This window comes from Bufo bufo, chromosome 7 (genome assembly GCF_905171765.1).
Source record: "Bufo bufo chromosome 7, aBufBuf1.1, whole genome shotgun sequence".
NCBI classification, from domain to species: Eukaryota; Metazoa; Chordata; class Amphibia; order Anura; family Bufonidae; genus Bufo; species Bufo bufo.
The window spans coordinates 235,579,906-235,599,024 of record NC_053395.1 but is presented as its reverse complement, the minus strand read 5'-3'; the positions used below and the strand labels follow the sequence as shown (position 1 = coordinate 235,599,024).

The window sequence follows — 19,119 nt, the reverse complement described above, 5'->3', positions numbered from 1 at the left end:
GGGTAGATGACACGTGTAGCGCACTCGGGTAGATGACACGTGTAGCGCACTCGGGTAGATGACACGTGTAGCGCTCTCGGGTAGATGACACGTGTAGCGCACTCGGGTAGATGACACGTGTAGCGCTCTCGGGTAGATGACACGTGTAGTGCTCTCGGGTAGATGACACGTGTAGCGCTCTCGGGTAGATGACACGTGTAGCGCTCTCGGGTAGATGACACGTGTAGCGCACTTGGGTAGATGACACGTGTAGCGCTCTCGGGTAGATGACACGTGTAGCGCACTCGGGTAGATGACACGTGTAGCGCTCTCGGGTAGATGACACGTGTAGCGCACTCGGGTAGATGACACGTGTAGCGCTCTCGGGTAGATGACACGTGTAGCGCACTCACAGTCGGGTAGATGACACGTGGATGAACAGTTGACTTCTCCTGTCACGTTCCATCTCCAGGATTCTGTTCCGGTGGCGATGTCCCGTTCACATTGTTAGATGTTGCCCGTTTTTTCCTCGGGGTGAATACATTTTCCGACGTTCTCCGGACGGGATCGTGTCTTTCAGTAATCGATCATTTTTCCACACCTGCCAATATTTAGTTAGGAAACTTCTCCGAACATTGAGAGATGGCTTCCTCCTTGATGATAGGGATGTCAGTGACTACTGACCTAATCGTCTCTTCTGTTTGCCTCACCGGGATTCCCTTTTCTTGCAGGTTTTCCACTATTCATTCACAGCCTCCTACGTGATCTACAACATCCACACCAGGTAGGTCCCGGCTGGTCCGGCTCCTTACTGACCCCCGCTCTCTGTGATGGGACTGATCGGGAATCTCTGTGTTTAGGGAAGTCTGGGAGCTGAACCCTCCGGAGGTTGAGGACTCGGTGCTGCAGCACGCGGCCTGGGGCATCCAGGGGCAGCAGCTGGTAAGACCTGCGGCATCTACTCCTCCGCCCGCTCCACATCTGCACCTATCTCTCCAGTCCTGTCGGCCCCCAACTGTAGCGGGAATAGATGGAGCTGGAATCTCCAATGTAGATGTGAACAAGGTCCAAAGGGACAGCAGATAATTGTTTCTCAACCATCTGGGATTTAGTGTCCAGAGGCACTGTTATGGGGGCACTGTGGAGGTCACTGTTATGGGGGCACTGTGGAGGTCACTGTTGTGGGGGCACTGTGGAGGTCACTGTTATGGTGGCACTGTGGAGGTCACTGTTATGGGGGCACTGTGGAGGTCACTGTTATGGGGGCACTGTAGAGGTCACTGTTGTGGGGGCACTGTGGAGGTCCCTGTTATGGGGGCACTGTGGAGGTCCCTGTTATGAGGGCACTGTGGAGGTCCCTGTTATGGGGACACTGGAGGTCACTGTTATGGGGGCACTGTGGAGGTCACTGTTATGGGGGCACTGTGGAGGTCACTGTTATGGGGGTACTGTGGAGGTCACTGTTAGGGGGGCACTGTGGAGGTCACTGTTGTGGAAGCACTGTTGAGGTCACTGTTGTGGAAGCACTGTGGAGGTCACTGTTATGGGGACGCTGTGGAGGTCACTGTTGTGGGGGCGCTGTGGAGGTCACTGTTGTGGGGCGCTGTGGAGGTCACTGTTGTGGAAACACTGTGGAGGTCACTGTTGTGGAAGCACTGTGGAGGTCACTGTTGTGGGGGCGCTGTGGAGGTCACTGTTGTGGAAGCACTGTGGAGGTCACTGTTGTGGGGGCACTGTGGAGGTCACTGTTGTGGAAGCACTGTGGAGGTCACTGTTGTGGAAGCACTGTGGAGGTCACTGTTGTGGTGACGCTGTGGAGGTCACTGTTGTGGTGACGCTGTGGAGGTCACTGTTGTGGTGGCGCTGTGGTGGTCACTGTTATGGGGGCGCTGTGGAGGTCACTGTTGTGGGGGCGCTGTCGAGGTCACTGTTATGGGAGCGCTGTGGAGGTCACTGTTGTGGGGGGCTCTGTGGAGGTCACTGTTGTGGAAGCACTGTGGAGGTCACTGTTGTGGAAGCACTGTGGAGGTCACTGTTGTGGGGGCGCTGTCGAGGTCACTGTTGTGGGGGCGCTGTCGAGGTCACTGTTGTGGGGGGCTCTGTGGAGGTCACTGTTGTGGAAGCACTGTGGAGGTCACTTGTGGAAGCACTGTGGAGGTCACTGTTGTTGGGGCGCTGTGGAGGTCACTGTTGTGGGGGGCGCTGTGGAGGTCACTGTTGTGGTGACGCTGTGGAGGTCACTGTTGTGGTGACGCTGTGGAGGTCACTGTTGTGGGGGCGCTGCGGTGGTCTGTGTGACGTGCGGACATTCCATGTATATTCCGTCTCGCTGACTTTGTCTCCGTCTCTTCCAGATCTTCATATTTGAGAATAACATTTATTACCGGGCGGAGGTGAGGAGCAGCTCGCTTCGGCTGACCTCATCCGGGAAGGAGGGGATCATCTACAACGGGCTTTCTGACTGGCTTTATGAGGGTAGGTGACCCAGGAGCTGACACTTCATTCACCGTCCCTCCACCCCCCCACCCCAGTGTCTTTGGACTCTGGATGAATTATGGTGAGGATGACAACGGCGAGACGGAAAAGGGGTTAGGGTGGGTGGGTCGGTGGGAGGGGTAAGAGGGTGAGGATAGGTGGGATGAGGCGGAGGAGGGGGTGAGAGGGTGAGAATAGGTCGGATGAGGTGGAGGAGGGGGAGGATGGGGAGGAGGAGGGGGTGAGAGGGTGAGGATAGGTGGGATGAGGGGGAGAATGGGGGGAGGAGGGGGTGAGAGGGAGAGGATGGGGGGAGAGGGGGAGGATAGGTGGGATTGGGGGGAGGAGGGGGTGAGAGGGTGAGGATAGGTGGGATTGGGGGGGAGGGGGTGAGAATAGGTGGGATGAGGTGGAGGAGGGGGGGAGGGGTGAGAGGGGGAGGATAGGTGGGATTGGGGGGAGGAGGGGGTGAGAGGGTGAGGATAGGTGGGATTGGGGGGAGGTGGGGATGAGAGGGTGAGGATAGGTGGGATTGGGGGGAGGTGGGGGTGAGAGGGGGAGGATAGGTGGGATTGGGGGGAGGTGGGGGTGAGAGGGGGAGGATAGGTGGGATTGGGGGGAGAAGGGGGTGAGGATAGGTGGGATTGGGGGGAGGTGGGGATGAGAGGGTGAGGATAGGTGGGATGAGGGGGAGGAGGGGGTGAGTGGGGGAGGATAGGTGGGATGAGGCAGAGGATGGGGGAGGGGGGGTGAGAGGGGGAGGATAGGTGGGATGAGGCGGAGGATTGGGGGAGAGGGGGGGAGGAGGGGGTGAGGATAGGTGGAATGAGGCGGAGGATGGGGGGAGGAGGGGGTGAGAGGGCGAGGATAGGTGGGATTGGGGGGAGGTGGGGGTGAGAGGGTGAGGATAGGTGGGATGAGGCAGAGGAGAGGGGGGGAGGAGGGGGTGAGGATAGGTGGAATGAGGCGGAGGATGGGGGGAGGAGGGGGTGAGAGGGCGAGGATAGGTGGGATTGGGGTGAGAGGGTGAGGATAGGTGGGATTGGGGGAGGGGGGGTGAGAGGGTGAGGATAGGTGGGATTGGGGGGAGGTGGGGGTGAGAGGGTGAGGATAGGTGGGATGTGGTGGGGGAGGGGGTGAGAGGGGGAGGATAGGTGGGATTGGGGGGAGGAGGGGGTGAGAGGGTGAGGATAGGTGGGATTGGGGGGAGGAGGGGGTGAGGGGGAGGATAGGTGGGATTGGGGGGAGGAGGGGGTGAGAGGGTGAGGATAGGTGGGATTGGGGGGAGGAGGGGGTGAGAGGGTGAGGATAGGTGGGATGAGGGGGAGGAGGGGGTGAGAGGGTGAGGATAGGTAGGATTGGGGGGAGGAGGGGGTGAGGATGGGGGAAGGGGAGGGTGAGGATAGGTGGGATTGGGGGAGGAGGGGGTGAGAGGGGGAGGATAGGTGGGATTGGGGGGAGGAGGGGGTGAGAGGGTGAGGATAGGTGGGATTGGGGGGAGGAGGGGGTGAGAGGGTGAGGATAGGTGGGAGGAGGGGGTGAGAGGGTGAGGATGGGGGGGTGAAAGGGTGAGGATAGGTGGGATTGGGGGGAGGAGGGGGTGAGAGGGGGAGGATAGGTGGGATTGGGGGGAGGAGGGGGTGAGAGGGTGAGGATGGGGGGAGGGGGGGTGAGAGGGTGAGGATAGGTGGGATTGAGGGGAGGAGGGGAGGAGGGGGTGAGAGGGTGAGGATGGGGGAGGGGGGGTGAAAGGGTGAGGATAGGTGGGAGGAGGGGGTGAGAGGGCGAGGATAGGTGGGATTGGGGGGAGGTGGGGGTGAGAGGGTGAGGATAGGTGGGATGAGGCAGAGGATTGGGGGAGGGGGGGGAGGAGGGGGTGAGGATAGGTGGAATGAGGCGGAGGATGGGGGGAGGAGGGTGTGGATAGGTGGGAGGAGGGGGTGAGAGGGTGAGGATGGGGGGGTGAAAGGGTGAGGATAGGTGGGATTGGGGGGAGGAGGGGGTGAGAGGGTGAGGATAGGTGGGATTGGGGGGAGGAGGGGGTGAGAGGGTGAGGATAGGTGGGATTGGGGGGAGGAGGGGAGGAGGGGGTGAGAGGGTGAGGATGGGGGAGGGGGGGTGAAAGGGTGAGGATAGGTGGGAGGAGGGGGTGAGAGGGCGAGGATAGGTGGGATTGGGGGGAGGTGGGGGTGAGAGGGTGAGGATAGGTGGGATGAGGCAGAGGATTGGGGGAGGGGGGGGAGGAGGGGGTGAGGATAGGTGGAATGAGGCGGAGGATGGGGGGAGGAGGGTGTGGATAGGTGGGAGGAGGGGGTGAGAGGGTGAGGATGGGGGGGTGAAAGGGTGAGGATAGGTGGGATTGGGGGGAGGAGGGGGTGAGAGGGTGAGGATAGGTGGGATTGGGGGGAGGAGGGGGTGAGAGGGTGAGGATGGGGGGAGGGGGGGTGAGAGGGTGAGGATAGGTGGGATTGAGGGGAGGAGGGGGTGAGAGGGTGAAGATGGGGGAGGGGGGTGAAAGGGTGAGGATAGGTGGGATGAGGGGGAGGAGGGGGTGAGAGGGCGAGGATAGGTGGGATTGGGGGGAGGTGGGGGTGAGAGGGTGAGGATAGGTGGGATGAGGCAGAGGATTGGGGGAGAGGGGGGGAGGAGGGGGTGAGGATAGGTGGAATGAGGCGGAGGATGGGGGGAGGAGGGGGTGAGAGGGCGAGGATTGGGGGGAGGTGGGGGTGAGAGGGTGAGGATAGGTGGGATTGGGGGGAGGGGGGGTGAGAGGGTGAGGATAGGTGGGATTGGGGGGAGGTGGGGGTGAGAGGGGGAGGATAGGTGGGATTGGGGGGAGGAGGGGGTGAGAGGGTGAGGATAGGTAGGATTGGGGGGAGGAGGGGGTGAGAGGGTGAGGATGGGGGAGGGGGGGGTGAGAGGGTGAGGATAGGTGGGATTGGGGGAGGAGGGGGTGAGAGGGGGAGGATAGGTGGGATTGGGGGGAGGAGGGGGTGAGAGGGTGAGGATAGGTGGGATTGGGGGGAGGAGGGGGTGAGAGGGTGAGGATGGGGGGGTGAAAGGGTGAGGATAGGTGGGATTGGGGGGAGGAGGGGGTGAGAGGGTGAGGATAGGTGGGATTGGGGGGAGGAGGGGGTGAGAGGGTGAGGATGGGGGGAGGGGGGGTGAGAGGGTGAGGATAGGTGGGATTGAGGGGAGGAGGGGGTGAGAGGGTGAGGATGGGGGAGGGGGGGTGAAAGGGTGAGGATAGGTGGGATGAGGGGGAGGAGGGGGTGAGAGGGTGAGGATAGGTGGGATGAGGGGGAGGAGGGGGTGAGAGGGTGAGGATAGGTGGGATTGGGGGGAGGAGAGGGTGAGGATAGGTGGGATTGGGGGAGGGGGGGGGTGAGAGGGTGAGGATAGGTGGGATTGGGGGAGGAGGGGGTGAGAGGGGGATGATAGGTGGGATGAGGGGGTGAGAGGGTGAGGATAGGTGGGATTGGGGGAGGAGGGGGTGAGAGGGTGAGGATAGGTGGGATTGGGGGGGAGGGGTAAGAGGCTGAGGATAGGTGAGATGAGGCGGAGGATGGGGGGGAGGGGGTGAGAGGGTGAGGATAGGTGGGTTGAGGCGGGGGAGGAGGGGTGAGAGGGTGAGGGTGGGTGCCTTGAGGAGATGGGCGCGGTGTGGAAGCCCCTTACCATGGGGAGTGGTATTGATAAGGTCCTTCACCGGGGGCGTCTGTGGTGCAGCCGTGGCTCAGTGGCCATCCCGCTGTCACAGGACGGCCTTCTATCAGAACCAGCGCCGAACCTGCCATGGATCAAGAGCTCCCACTATATATTATTCAAAATCTTAGCTCAGGGGTGTGTCCTTTCTGGTGGAACTCTCTCCTTACACAACTCTGGGGTGTGTCCTTTCTGGTGGAGCTCTCTCCTTACACAGCTCTGGGGTGTGTCCTCTCTGGTGGATCTCTCTCCTTACACAGCTCAGGGGTGTGTCCTTTCTGGTGGAGCTCTCTCCTTACACAACTCTGGGGTGTGTCCTTTCTGGTGGAGCTCTCTCCTTACACAGCTCTGGGGTGTGTCCTTTCTGGTGGAGCTCTCTCCTTACACAACTCTGGGGTGTGTCCTTTCTGGTGAAGCTCTCTCCTTACACAGCTCTGGGGTGTGTCCTTTCTGGTGGAGCTCTCTCCTTACACCGCTCAGGGGTGTGTCCTTTCTGGCGGAGCTCTCATTACATAGCTCAAGGGTGTGTTCTTTCTGGCGGAGCTCTCTCCTTACACAGCTCAGGGGTGTGTCCTTTCTGGTGGAGCTCTGTCCTTACACAGCTCAGGGGTGTGTACTTTCTGGTGAAGCTCTCTCCTTACACAGCTCTGGGGTGTGTCCTTTCTGCCGCAGCTCTCTCCCTATCTCAGCTCAGGCTCTCTGCTCTGCTGGTTATAGAGATGGCGACACATCTTGTCCTGCTGACCCCGTTGTGTTTTATTCCAGAGGAGCTCCTGCACACCCACATCGCCCACTGGTGGTCTCCCGACGGCGAGAGGCTGGCGTTCCTCACCATCAATGACAGCGCCGTCCCCAATATGATCATTCCTCAGTACACTGGCAGCCTGTACCCACTGGGGAAACACTTCCCGTATCCCAAGGTGACCAGAACCTGGAATACTGCCGACGTCTGTCTGTGTATAATATATCTCTCAGCTGTGTCTAACCTGCCTTCTGTGTCTCTCAGGCCGGGCAAACCAACCCCACCGTGAAACTGATTGTGGTGAATCTCTATGGGCCGACGCACACCTTAGAGCTGATGCCGCCAGACAGCCTGCGGTCCAGGTACTGCCCCCCCCCCCCCCCCCCGACAGCCTGCGGTCCAGGTACTGCCCCCCCCCCCCCCGACAGCCTGCGGTCCAGGTACTGCCCCCCCCACACAGCCTGCGGTCCAGGTACTGCCCCCCCCCCGACAGCCTGCGGTCCAGGTACTGCCCCCCCCCCCCCCCCCGACAGCCTGCGGTCCAGGTACGTGCCCCCCCTCCCCACAGCCTGCGGTCCAGGTACTGCCCCCCCCCCCCGACAGCCTGCGGTCCAGGTACTGCCCCCCATCCCCACAGCCTGCGGTCCAGGTACTGCCCCCCCCCCCCCCCCCGACAGCCTGCGGTCCAGGTACTGCCCCCCCCGACAGCCTGCGGTCCAGGTACTGACAGTATATATATAATACAGGAGCACAGTATATATATATATATATATATATATATATATATACAGTACAGACCAAAAGTTTGGACACACCTTCTCATTCAAAGAGTTTTCTTTATTTCCATGACTATGAAGGCATCAAAACTATGAATTAACACATGTGGAATTATATACATAACAAACAAGTGTGAAACTACTGACAATATCTCATATTCTAGGTTCTTCAAAGTAGCCACCTTTTGCTTTGATTACTGCTTTGCACACTCTTGGCAGTCTCTTGATGAGCTCCAAGAGGTAGTCCCCTGAAATGGTCTTCCAACAGTCTTGAAGGAGTTCCCAGAGATGCTTAGCACTTGTTGGCCCTTTTGCCTTCACTCTGCGGTCCAGCTCACCCCAAACCATCTCGATTGGGTTCAGGTCCGGTGACTGTGGAGGCCAGGTCATCTGGCGCAGCACCCCATCACTCTCCTTCATGGTCAAATAGCCCTTACTTTCAAAGTTTTCCCAATTTTTCGGCTGACTGACTGACCTTCATTTCTTAAAGTAATGATGGCCACTCGTTTTTCTTTACTTAGCTGCTTTTTTCTTGCCATAATACAAATTCTCAGTCTATTCAGTAGGACTATCAGCTGTGTATCCACCTGACTTCTCCTCAACGCCACTGATGGTCCCAACCCCATTTATAAGGCAAGAAATCCCACTTATTAACCCTGACAGGGCACACCTGTGAAGTGAAGACCATTTCAGGGGACTACCTCTTGAAGCTCATCAAGAGAAATGCCAAGAGTGTGCAAAGCAGTAATCAAAGCAAAAGGTGGCTACTTTGAAGAACCTAGAATATGACATATTTTCAGTTGTTTCACACTTGTTTGTTATGTATATAATTCCACATGTGTTACTTCATAGTTTTGATGCCTTCATAGTCATGAAAATAAAGAAAACTCTTTGAATGAGAAGGTGTGTCCAAACTTTTGGTCTGTACTGTATATATATATAATACAGGAGCACAGTATATATATATATGTATATATACAGTTGCAAGAAAAAGTATGTGAACCCTTTGGAATTCTATGGATTTCTGCACAAATTGGTCATAAAATGTGATCTGATCTTCTTTTAAGTCACAACAATAGACAATCACAGTCGGCTTAAACTAATAACACACAGAGTTAAATGTTACCATGTTTTTATTGAACAAACCATGTAAACATTCACAGTGCAGGTGGAAAAAGTATGTGAACCCTTGGATTTAATAACTGGTTGAACCTCCTTTGGCAGCAATAACTTCCACCAAATGTTTCCTGTAGTTGCAGATCAGACGTGCACAACGGTCAGGAGTAATTCTTCACCATTCCTCTTTACAGAACGGTTTCAGTTCAGCAATATTCTTGGGATGTCTGGTGTGAATCGCTTTCTTGAGGTCATGCCACAGCATCTCCATCGGGTTGAGGTCAGGACTCTGACTGGGCCACTCCAGAAGGCGGATTTTCTTCTGTTTAAGCCATTCTGTTGTTGATTTACTTCTATGCTTTGGGTCGTTGTCCTGTTGCAACACCCATCTTCTGTTGAGCTTCAGCTGGTGGACACATGGCCTTAAGTTCTCCTGCAAAATGTCTTGATAAACTTGGGAATTCATTTTTCCTTCGATGATAGCAATCCGTCCAGGCCCTGACACAGCAAAGCAGCCCCAAACCATGATGCCCCCACCACCATACTTCACAGTTGGGATGAGGTTTTGATGTTGGTGTGCTGTGCCTCTTTTTCTCCACACATAGTGTTGTGTGTTTCTTCCAAACAACTCCACTTTGGTTTTATCTGTCCACAGAATATTTTGCCAGTACTGCTGTGGAACATCCAGGTGCTCTTGTGCAAACTGTAAACGTGCAGCAATGTATTTTTTGGACAGCAGTGGCTTCCTCTGTGGTGTCCTCCCATGAAATCCATTCTTGTTTAGTGTTTTACGTATCGTAGATTCGCTAACAGGGATGTCAGCATATGCCAGAGACTTTTGTAAGTCTTTAGCTGACACTCTAGGATTCTTCTTCACCTCATTGAGCAGTCTGCGCTGTGCTCTTGCAGTCATCTTTACAGGACGGCCACTCCTAGGGAGAGTAGCAGCAGTGCTGAACTTTCTCCATTTATAGACAATTTGTCTTACTGTGGACTGATGAACAGCAAGGCTTTTGGAGATACTTTTATAACCCTTTCCAGCTTTATGCAAGTCAACAATTCTTAATCGTAGGTCTTCTGAGAGCTCTTTTGTGCGAGGCATCATTCACATCAGGCAATGCTTCTTGTGAAAAGCAAACCCAGAACTGGTGTGTGTTTTTTATAGGGCAGGGCAGCTGTAACCAACACCTCCAATCTCATCTCATTGATTGGACTCCAGTTGGCTGACACCTCACTCCAATTAGCTCTTGGAGATGTCATTAGTCTAGGGGTTCACATACTTTTTCCACCTGCACTGTGAATGTTTGCATGGTGTGTTCAATAAAAACATGGTAACATTTAATTCTTTGTGTGTTATTAGTTTAAGCCGACTGTGATTGTCTATTGTTGTGACTTAGATGAAGATCAGATCACATTTTATGACCAATTTGTGCAGAAATCCATATAATTCCAAAGGGTTCACATACTATTTATTGCAACTGTATATATATAAAATACAGGTGCACAGTATATATATATATAAAATACAGGTGCACAGTATACAGTCATGTGAAAAAATTAGGACACCCTTTGAAAGCATGTGGTTTTTTGTAACATTTTTAATAAATGGTTATTTCATCTCCGTTTCAACAATACAGAGAGATTAAAGTAATCCAACTAAACAAAGAAAACTGAAGAAAAGTCTTTTCAAGATTTTCTGTAAATGTCATTCTACAAAAATGCCTATTCTAACTGAGGAAAAAGATAGGACACCCTCACATGTATTCCCTCTTAAATTGGCTCAGATCTCACACATGTATATCACACCAGGTGCACATAATTAGTAGATCGTTACTCTGCATGTTGAATGAGGCTTGCCCTATTTAAACCTCAGACATTTAGTTTGGTGTGCTCCTGACTGTTGAAGTGAGAGTGAGCACCATGGTGAGAGCAAAAGAGCTGTCAGAGGACTTCAGAAAAAAGATTGTAGCAGCCTATGAGTCTGGGAAGGGATTTAAAAAGATCTCAAAAGATTTTGAAATCAGCCATTCCACTGTCCGGAAGATAGTCTACAAGTGGAGGGCTTTCAAAACAACTGCCAACATGCTCAGGACTGGTCGCCCCAGCAAGTTCACCCCAAGAGCAGACCGCAAGATGCTAAAAGAGGTATCCAAAAACCCTAAAGTGTCATCTCGAGAACTACAGCAGGCTCTGGCTACTGTTGATGTAGAAGTACATGCCTCTACAATCAGAAAGAGACTGTACAAGTTTAACTTGCATGGGAGGTGTGCAAGGAGGAAAACTTTGCTTTCCAAGAGAAACATCGAGGCCAGACTGACATTTGCCAGCGATAAAGTTGACAAAGACCAGGACTTCTGGAATAATGTTCTTTGGACAGATGAGTCCAAAATTGAATTATTTGGACACAACAGCAGAGGACATGTTTGGCGTAAACCAAACACAGCATTCCAAGAAAAGAACCTCATACCAACTGTGAAGCATGGAGGTGGAAGTGTCATGGTTTGGGGCTGCTTTGCTGCAGCAGGACCTGGTCAGCTCACCATCATAGAATCCACGATGAATTCTACTGTGTATCAGAAGGTGCTTGAAGAACATGTGAGACCATCAGTTAGAAAATTAAAGCTGAAGCGGAACTGGACCATGCAACATGACAATGACCCAAAACATACTAGTAAATCAACCAAAGATTGGCTGAAAAAGAAGAAATGGAGAGTCCTGGAATGGCCAAGTCAAAGTCCAGATTTGAATCCCATTGAGATGCTGTGGGGTGACTTGAAAAGGGCTGTACGTGCAAGAAACCCCTCAAACATCTCACAGCTGAAAAAGTTCTGCATTGAGGAGTGGGGTAAAATTTCCTCAGACCGATGTCGAAGACTGGTAGATGGCTACAAGAACCGTCTCACTGCAGTTATTTCAGCCAAAGGAGGTAACACTCGCTATTAGGGGCAAGGGTGTCCTATCTTTTTCCTCAGTTAGAATAGGCATTTTTGTAGAATGACATTTACAGAAGATCTTGAAAAGACTTTTCTTCAGTTTTCTTTGTTTAGTTGGATTACTTTAATCTCTCTGTATTGTTGAAACGGAGATGAAATAACCATTTATTAAAAATGTTACAAAAAACCACATGCTTTCAAAGGGTGTCCTAATTTTTTCACAAGACTGTATATATATAATACAGGAGCACAGTATATATATATATAATACAGGAGCACAGTATATATATATATAATACAGGAGCACAGTATATATATATATAATACAGGAGCACAGTATATATATATATATATAATACAGGAGCACAGTATATATATATATAATACAGGAGCACAGTATATATATATATAATACAGGAGCACAGTATATATATATATATAATACAGGAGCACAGTATATATATAAAATACAGGAGCACAGTATATATATATATATAATACAGGAGCACAGTATATATATAAAATACAGGAGCACAGTATATATATATATAATACAGGAGCACAGTATATATATAAAATACAGGAGCACAGTATATATATATATAATAAGAAAAAGACACAAATGCAATAGCACTCTGCAACCAGCGCTCTGCCCTGCCTCTATGCTGGATGAGGCATTGGTGTAGATTTTGGCCAAAGCGTAATAAGCCACTCACCGCGTCAAGGTCGCCTCTATGGAGTGGTCCCTAACACTAGTTCCTACCTGTTCATGGGCCATGACAGCCACACAAAGTCCAGGGAATGCAGGTCAGCGTGCACGCCAGGCACACTCTGCTTTTAACCCCGTCCGGTGCCATTACAGCTTTCATCGGATCCAGGGATGCAAGTACCAACATGCATGCTGAGCCCACCATATACTTCTCCTGGAGCCAAATGGCTACTGGTAGGTTCTATATAAGCAGACTCAGTTTTATACTGACTTTAAAACCAGCCTCCAGGACAGATTGACTGGTCAGGTGTGCATGACTGCATGGAGATCGCCACGCCTCCAATATATACTACAAAAAAAATAATGTGGGGGATTCAATCAGCACAACCAGGAGAAGTATATGGTGGGCTCAGCATGCATGTTGGTACTTGCATCCCTGGATCTGATGAAAGCTGTAATGGCACTGGAAGGGGTTAAAAGCAGAGTGTGCTTGGCGTGCACGCTGACCTGCATTCCCTGGACTTTGTGTGGCTGTCATGGCCCATAAACAGGTAGGAACTAGTGTTAGGGACCACTCCATAGAGGCGACCTTGACGTGGTGAGTGGCTTATTACGCTTTCGCCAAAATGTACACCAATGCCTCATCCAGCATGGAGGCAAATTGCTGGATGCAGAGTGCTATTGCATTTGTGTCTTTTTCTATGTATATGTATTTCGCCATAGCAATGTGCACCTACATACAGGGTTGTGCTGATTGAATCCCCCACATTTTTTCTTTGTAATATATATATATTACAGAGCACAGTATATACACTGACCTAAAGAATTATTAAGAACACCTGTTCTATTTCTCATTGATGCAATTCTCTAGTCAACCAATCACATGGCAGTTGCTTCGATGCATTTAGGGGGGGCTCCTGGTCAAGACAATCTCCTGAACCCCAAACTGAATGTCAGAATGGGAAAGAAAGGTGATTTAAGCCATTCTGAGCGTGGCATGGTTGTTGGTGCCAGACGGGCCGGTCTGAGTATTTCACAATCGGCTCAGTTACTGGGATTTTCACGCACAACCATTTCTAGGGTTTACAAAGAATGGTGTGAAAAGGGAAAAACATCCAGTATGCTGCAGTCCTGTGGGCGAAAATGCCTTGTGGATGCTGGAGGTCAGAGGAGAATGGGCCGACTGATTCAAGCTGATAGAAGAGCAACGTTGGCTGAAATAACCACTCGTTACAACCGAGGTCTGCAGCAAAGCATTTGTGAAGCCACAACATGCACAACCTTGAGGCGGATGGGCTACAACAGCAGAAGACCCCACCGGGTACCACTCATCTCCACTACAAATAGGGAAAAGAGGCTACAATTGGCACGAGCTCACCAAAACTGGACTGTTGAAGACTGGAAAAATGTTGCCTGGTCTGATGAGTCTCAATTTCTGTTGAGACATTCGAATGGTAGAGTCCGAATTTGGGGTAAACAGAATGAGAACATGTATCCATCCTCTGATGGCTACTTTCAGCAGGATAATGCACCATGTCACAAAGCTCCAATCATCTCACATTGGTTTCTTGAACATGACAATGAGTTCACTGCACTAAAATGGCCCCACAGTCACCAGATCTCAACCCAATAGAGCATCTTTGGGATGTGGTGGAACGGGAGCTTCGTGCCCTGGATGTGCATCCCTCAAATCTCCATCAACTGCAAGATGCTATCCTATCAATATGGGCCAACATTTCTAAAGAATCAGCACCTTGTGGAATCGATGCCACGTAGAATTAAGGCAGTTCTGAAGGCAAAAGGGGGTCCAACACCGTATTAGTATGGGGGCACTAAGAATTCTTTAGGTGATGTGTGTGTGTATATATATATATAATACAGGAGCACAGTATATATATATATATATATATATATATATAATACAGGAGTACAGTATATATATATAATACAGGAGTACAGTATATATATATATATATATATATAATACAGGAGCACAGTATATATATATATATATATATATATATATATATAATACAGGAGCACAGTATATATATATATATATATATATATATATAATACAGGAGCACAGTATATATATATATAATACAGGAGCACAGTATATATATATATATATAATACAGGAGCACAGTATATATATATATAATACAGGAGCACAGTATATATATATATAATACAGGAGCACAGTATATATATATATAATACAGGAGCACAGTATATATATATATAATACAGGAGCACAGTATATATATATATATATAATACAGGAGCACAGTATATATATATATATAATACAGGAGCACAGTATATATATATATAATACAGGAGCACAGTATATATATAAAATACAGGAGCACAGTATATATATAATACAGGAGCACAGTATATATATAATACAGGAGCACAGTATATATATATATAATACAGGAGCACAGTATATATATATATATATATATAATACAGGAGCACAGTATATATATATATAATACAGGAGCACAGTATATATATATATAATACAGGAGCACAGTATATATATATATATATATAATACAGGAGCACAGTATATATATATATAATACAGGAGCACAGTATATATATAAAATACAGGAGCACAGTATATATATATATATAATACAGGAGCACAGTATATATATAAAATACAGGAGCACAGTATATATATATATAATACAGGAGCACAGTATATATATAAAATACAGGAGCACAGTATATATATATATAATACAGGAGCACAGTATATATATAAAATACAGGAGCACAGTATATATATATATAATAAGAAAAAGACACAAATGCAATAGCACTCTGCAACCAGCGCTCTGCCCTGCCTCTATGCTGGATGAGGCATTGGTGTAGATTTTGGCCAAAGCGTAATAAGCCACTCACCGCGTCAAGGTCGCCTCTATGGAGTGGTCCCTAACACTAGTTCCTACCTGTTCATGGGCCATGACAGCCACACAAAGTCCAGGGAATGGAGGTCAGCGTGCACGCCAAGCACACTCTGCTTTTAACCCCGTCCGGTGCCATTACAGCTTTCATCGGATCCAGGGATGCAAGTACCAACATGCATGCTGAGTCCACCATATACTTCTCCTGGAGCCAAATGGCTACTGGTAGGTTCTATATAAGCAGACTCAGTTTTATACTGACTTTAAAACCAGCCTCCAGGACAGATTGACTGGTCAGGTGTGCATGACTGCATGGAGATCGCCACGCCTCCAATATATACTACAAAAAAAATAATGTGGGGGATTCAATCAGCACAACCAGGAGAAGTATATGGTGGGCTCAGCATGCATGTTGGTACTTGCATCCCTGGATCCGATGAAAGCTGTAATGGCACTGGAAGGGGTTAAAAGCAGAGTGTGCTTGGCGTGCACGCTGACCTGCATTCCCTGGACTTTGTGTGGCTGTCATGGCCCATAAACAGGTAGGAACTAGTGTTAGGGACCACTCCATAGAGGCGACCTTGACGTGGTGAGTGGCTTATTACGCTTTCGCCAAAATGTACACCAATGCCTCATCCAGCATGGAGGCAAATTGCTGGATGCAGAGTGCTATTGCATTTGTGTCTTTTTCTATGTATATGTATTTCGCCATAGCAATGTGCACCTACATACAGGGTTGTGCTGATTGAATCCCCCACATTTTTTCTTTGTAATATATATATATTACAGAGCACAGTATATACACTGACCTAAAGAATTATTAAGAACACCTGTTCTATTTCTCATTGATGCAATTCTCTAGTCAACCAATCACATGGCAGTTGCTTCGATGCATTTAGGGGGGGCTCCTGGTCAAGACAATCTCCTGAACCCCAAACTGAATGTCAGAATGGGAAAGAAAGGTGATTTAAGCCATTTTGAGCGTGGCATGGTTGTTGGTGCCAGACGGGCCGGTCTGAGTATTTCACAATCGGCTCAGTTACTGGGATTTTCACGCACAACCATTTCTAGGGTTTACAAAGAATGGTGTGAAAAGGGAAAAACATCCAGTATGCTGCAGTCCTGTGGGCGAAAATGCCTTGTGGATGCTGGAGGTCAGAGGAGAATGGGCCGACTGATTCAAGCTGATAGAAGAGCAACGTTGGCTGAAATAACCACTCGTTACAACCGAGGTCTGCAGCAAAGCATTTGTGAAGCCACAACATGCACAACCTTGAGGCGGATGGGCTACAACAGCAGAAGACCCCACCGGGTACCACTCATCTCCACTACAAATAGGAAAAAGAGGCTGCAATCTGCACGAGCTCACCAAAACTGGACTGTTGAAGACTGGAAAAATGTTGCCTGGTCTGATGAGTCTCAATTTCTGTTGAGACATTCGAATGGTAGAGTCCGAATTTGGGGTAAACAGAATGAGAACATGTATCCATCCTCTGATGGCTACTTTCAGCAGGATAATGCACCATGTCACAAAGCTCCAATCATCTCACATTGGTTTCTTGAACATGACAATGAGTTCACTGCACTAAAATGGCCCCACAGTCACCAGATCTCAACCCAATAGAGCATCTTTGGGATGTGGTGGAACGGGAGCTTCGTGCCCTGGATGTGCATCCCTCAAATCTCCATCAACTGCAAGATGCTATCCTATCAATATGGGCCAACATTTCTAAAGAATCAGCACCTTGTGGAATCGATGCCACGTAGAATTAAGGCAGTTCTGAAGGCAAAAGGGGGTCCAACACCGTATTAGTATGGGGGCACTAAGAATTCTTTAGGTGATGTGTGTGTGTATATATATATATAATACAGGAGCACAGTATATATATATATATATATATATATATAATACAGGAGTACAGTATATATATATAATACAGGAGTACAGTATATATATATATATATATATATAATACAGGAGCACAGTATATATATATATATATATATATATATATATATAATACAGGAGCACAGTATATATATATATATATATATATATATATAATACAGGAGCACAGTATATATATATATAATACAGGAGCACAGTATATATATATATATATAATACAGGAGCACAGTATATATATATATAATACAGGAGCACAGTATATATATATATAATACAGGAGCACAGTATATATATATATAATACAGGAGCACAGTATATATATATATATAATACAGGAGCACAGTATATATATATATAATACAGGAGCACAGTATATATATATATAATACAGGAGCACAGTATATATATATATATATAATACAGGAGCACAGTATATATATATATAATACAGGAGCACAGTATATATATATATATAATACAGGAGCACAGTATATATATATATAATACAGGAGCACAGTATATATATAAAATACAGGAGCACAGTATATATATAATACAGGAGCACAGTATATATATAATACAGGAGCACAGTATATATATATATAATACAGGAGCACAGTATATATATATATATATAATACAGGAGCACAGTATATATATATATAATACAGGAGCACAGTATATATATATATATAATACAGGAGCACAGTATATATATATATATATATATAATACAGGAGCACAGTATATATATATATAATACAGGAGCACAGTATATATATAAAATACAGGAGCACAGTATATATATATATATAATACAGGAGCACAGTATATATATAAAATACAGGAGCACAGTATATATATATATAATACAGGAGCACAGTATATATATAAAATACAGGAGCACAGTATATATATATATAATACAGGAGCACAGTATATATATATATAATACAGGAGCACAGTATATATATAAAATACAGGAGCACAGTATATATATATATAATAAGAAAAAGACACAAATGCAATAGCACTCTGCATCCAGCATTCTGCCCTGCCTCTATGCTGGATGAGGCATTGGTGTAGATTTTGGCCAAAGCGTAATAAGCCACTCACCGCGTCAAGGTCGCCTCTATGGAGTGGTCCCTAACACTAGTTCCTACCTGTTCATGGGCCATGACAGCCACACAAAGTCCAGGGAATGGAGGTCAGCGTGCACGCCAAGCACACTCTGCTTTTAACCCCGTCCGGTGCCATTACAGCTTTCATCGGATCCAGGGATGCAAGTACCAACATGCATGCTGAGTCCACCATATACTTCTCCTGGAGCCAAATGGCTACTGGTAGGTTCTATATAAGCAGACTCAGTTTTATACTGACTTTAAAACCAGCCTCCAGGACAGATTGACTGGTCAGGTGTGCATGACTGCATGGAGATCGCCACGCCTCCAATATATACTACAAAAAAAATAATGTGGGGGATTCAATCAGCACAACCAGGAGAAGTATATGGTGGGCTCAGCATGCATGTTGGTACTTGCATCCCTGGATCTGATGAAAGCTGTAATGGCACTGGAAGGGGTTAAAAGCAGAGTGTGCTTGGCGTGCACGCTGACCTGCATTCCCTGGACTTTGTGTGGCTGTCATGGCCCATAAACAGGTAGGAACTAGTGTTAGGGACCACTCCATAGAGGCGACCTTGACGTGGTGAGTGGCTTATTACGCTTTCGCCAAAATGTACACCAATGCCTCATCCAGCATGGAGGCAAATTGCTGGATGCAGAGTGCTATTGCATTTGTGTCTTTTTCTATGTATATGTATTTCGCCATAGCAATGTGCACCTACATACA

The 19,119-nt window shown here is 48.2% G+C and overlaps 1 protein-coding gene across 2 annotated transcripts in view; it reads left to right on the top strand.

The window, feature by feature from the left end:
• DPP10 (dipeptidyl peptidase like 10) overlaps window positions 1–19,119 on the top strand; it is a 305,051-nt gene that overhangs the window by 120,312 nt on the left and 165,620 nt on the right. For both annotated transcript variants that reach the window (XM_040440599.1, XM_040440600.1), the window contains 5 exons: window positions 711–763; window positions 840–921; window positions 2,334–2,454; window positions 6,925–7,079; window positions 7,166–7,263. In XM_040440599.1, the coding sequence (XP_040296533.1) occupies window positions 711–763; window positions 840–921; window positions 2,334–2,454; window positions 6,925–7,079; window positions 7,166–7,263 (509 nt within the window). The remainder of the gene's footprint in view (window positions 1–710; window positions 764–839; window positions 922–2,333; window positions 2,455–6,924; window positions 7,080–7,165; window positions 7,264–19,119) is intronic.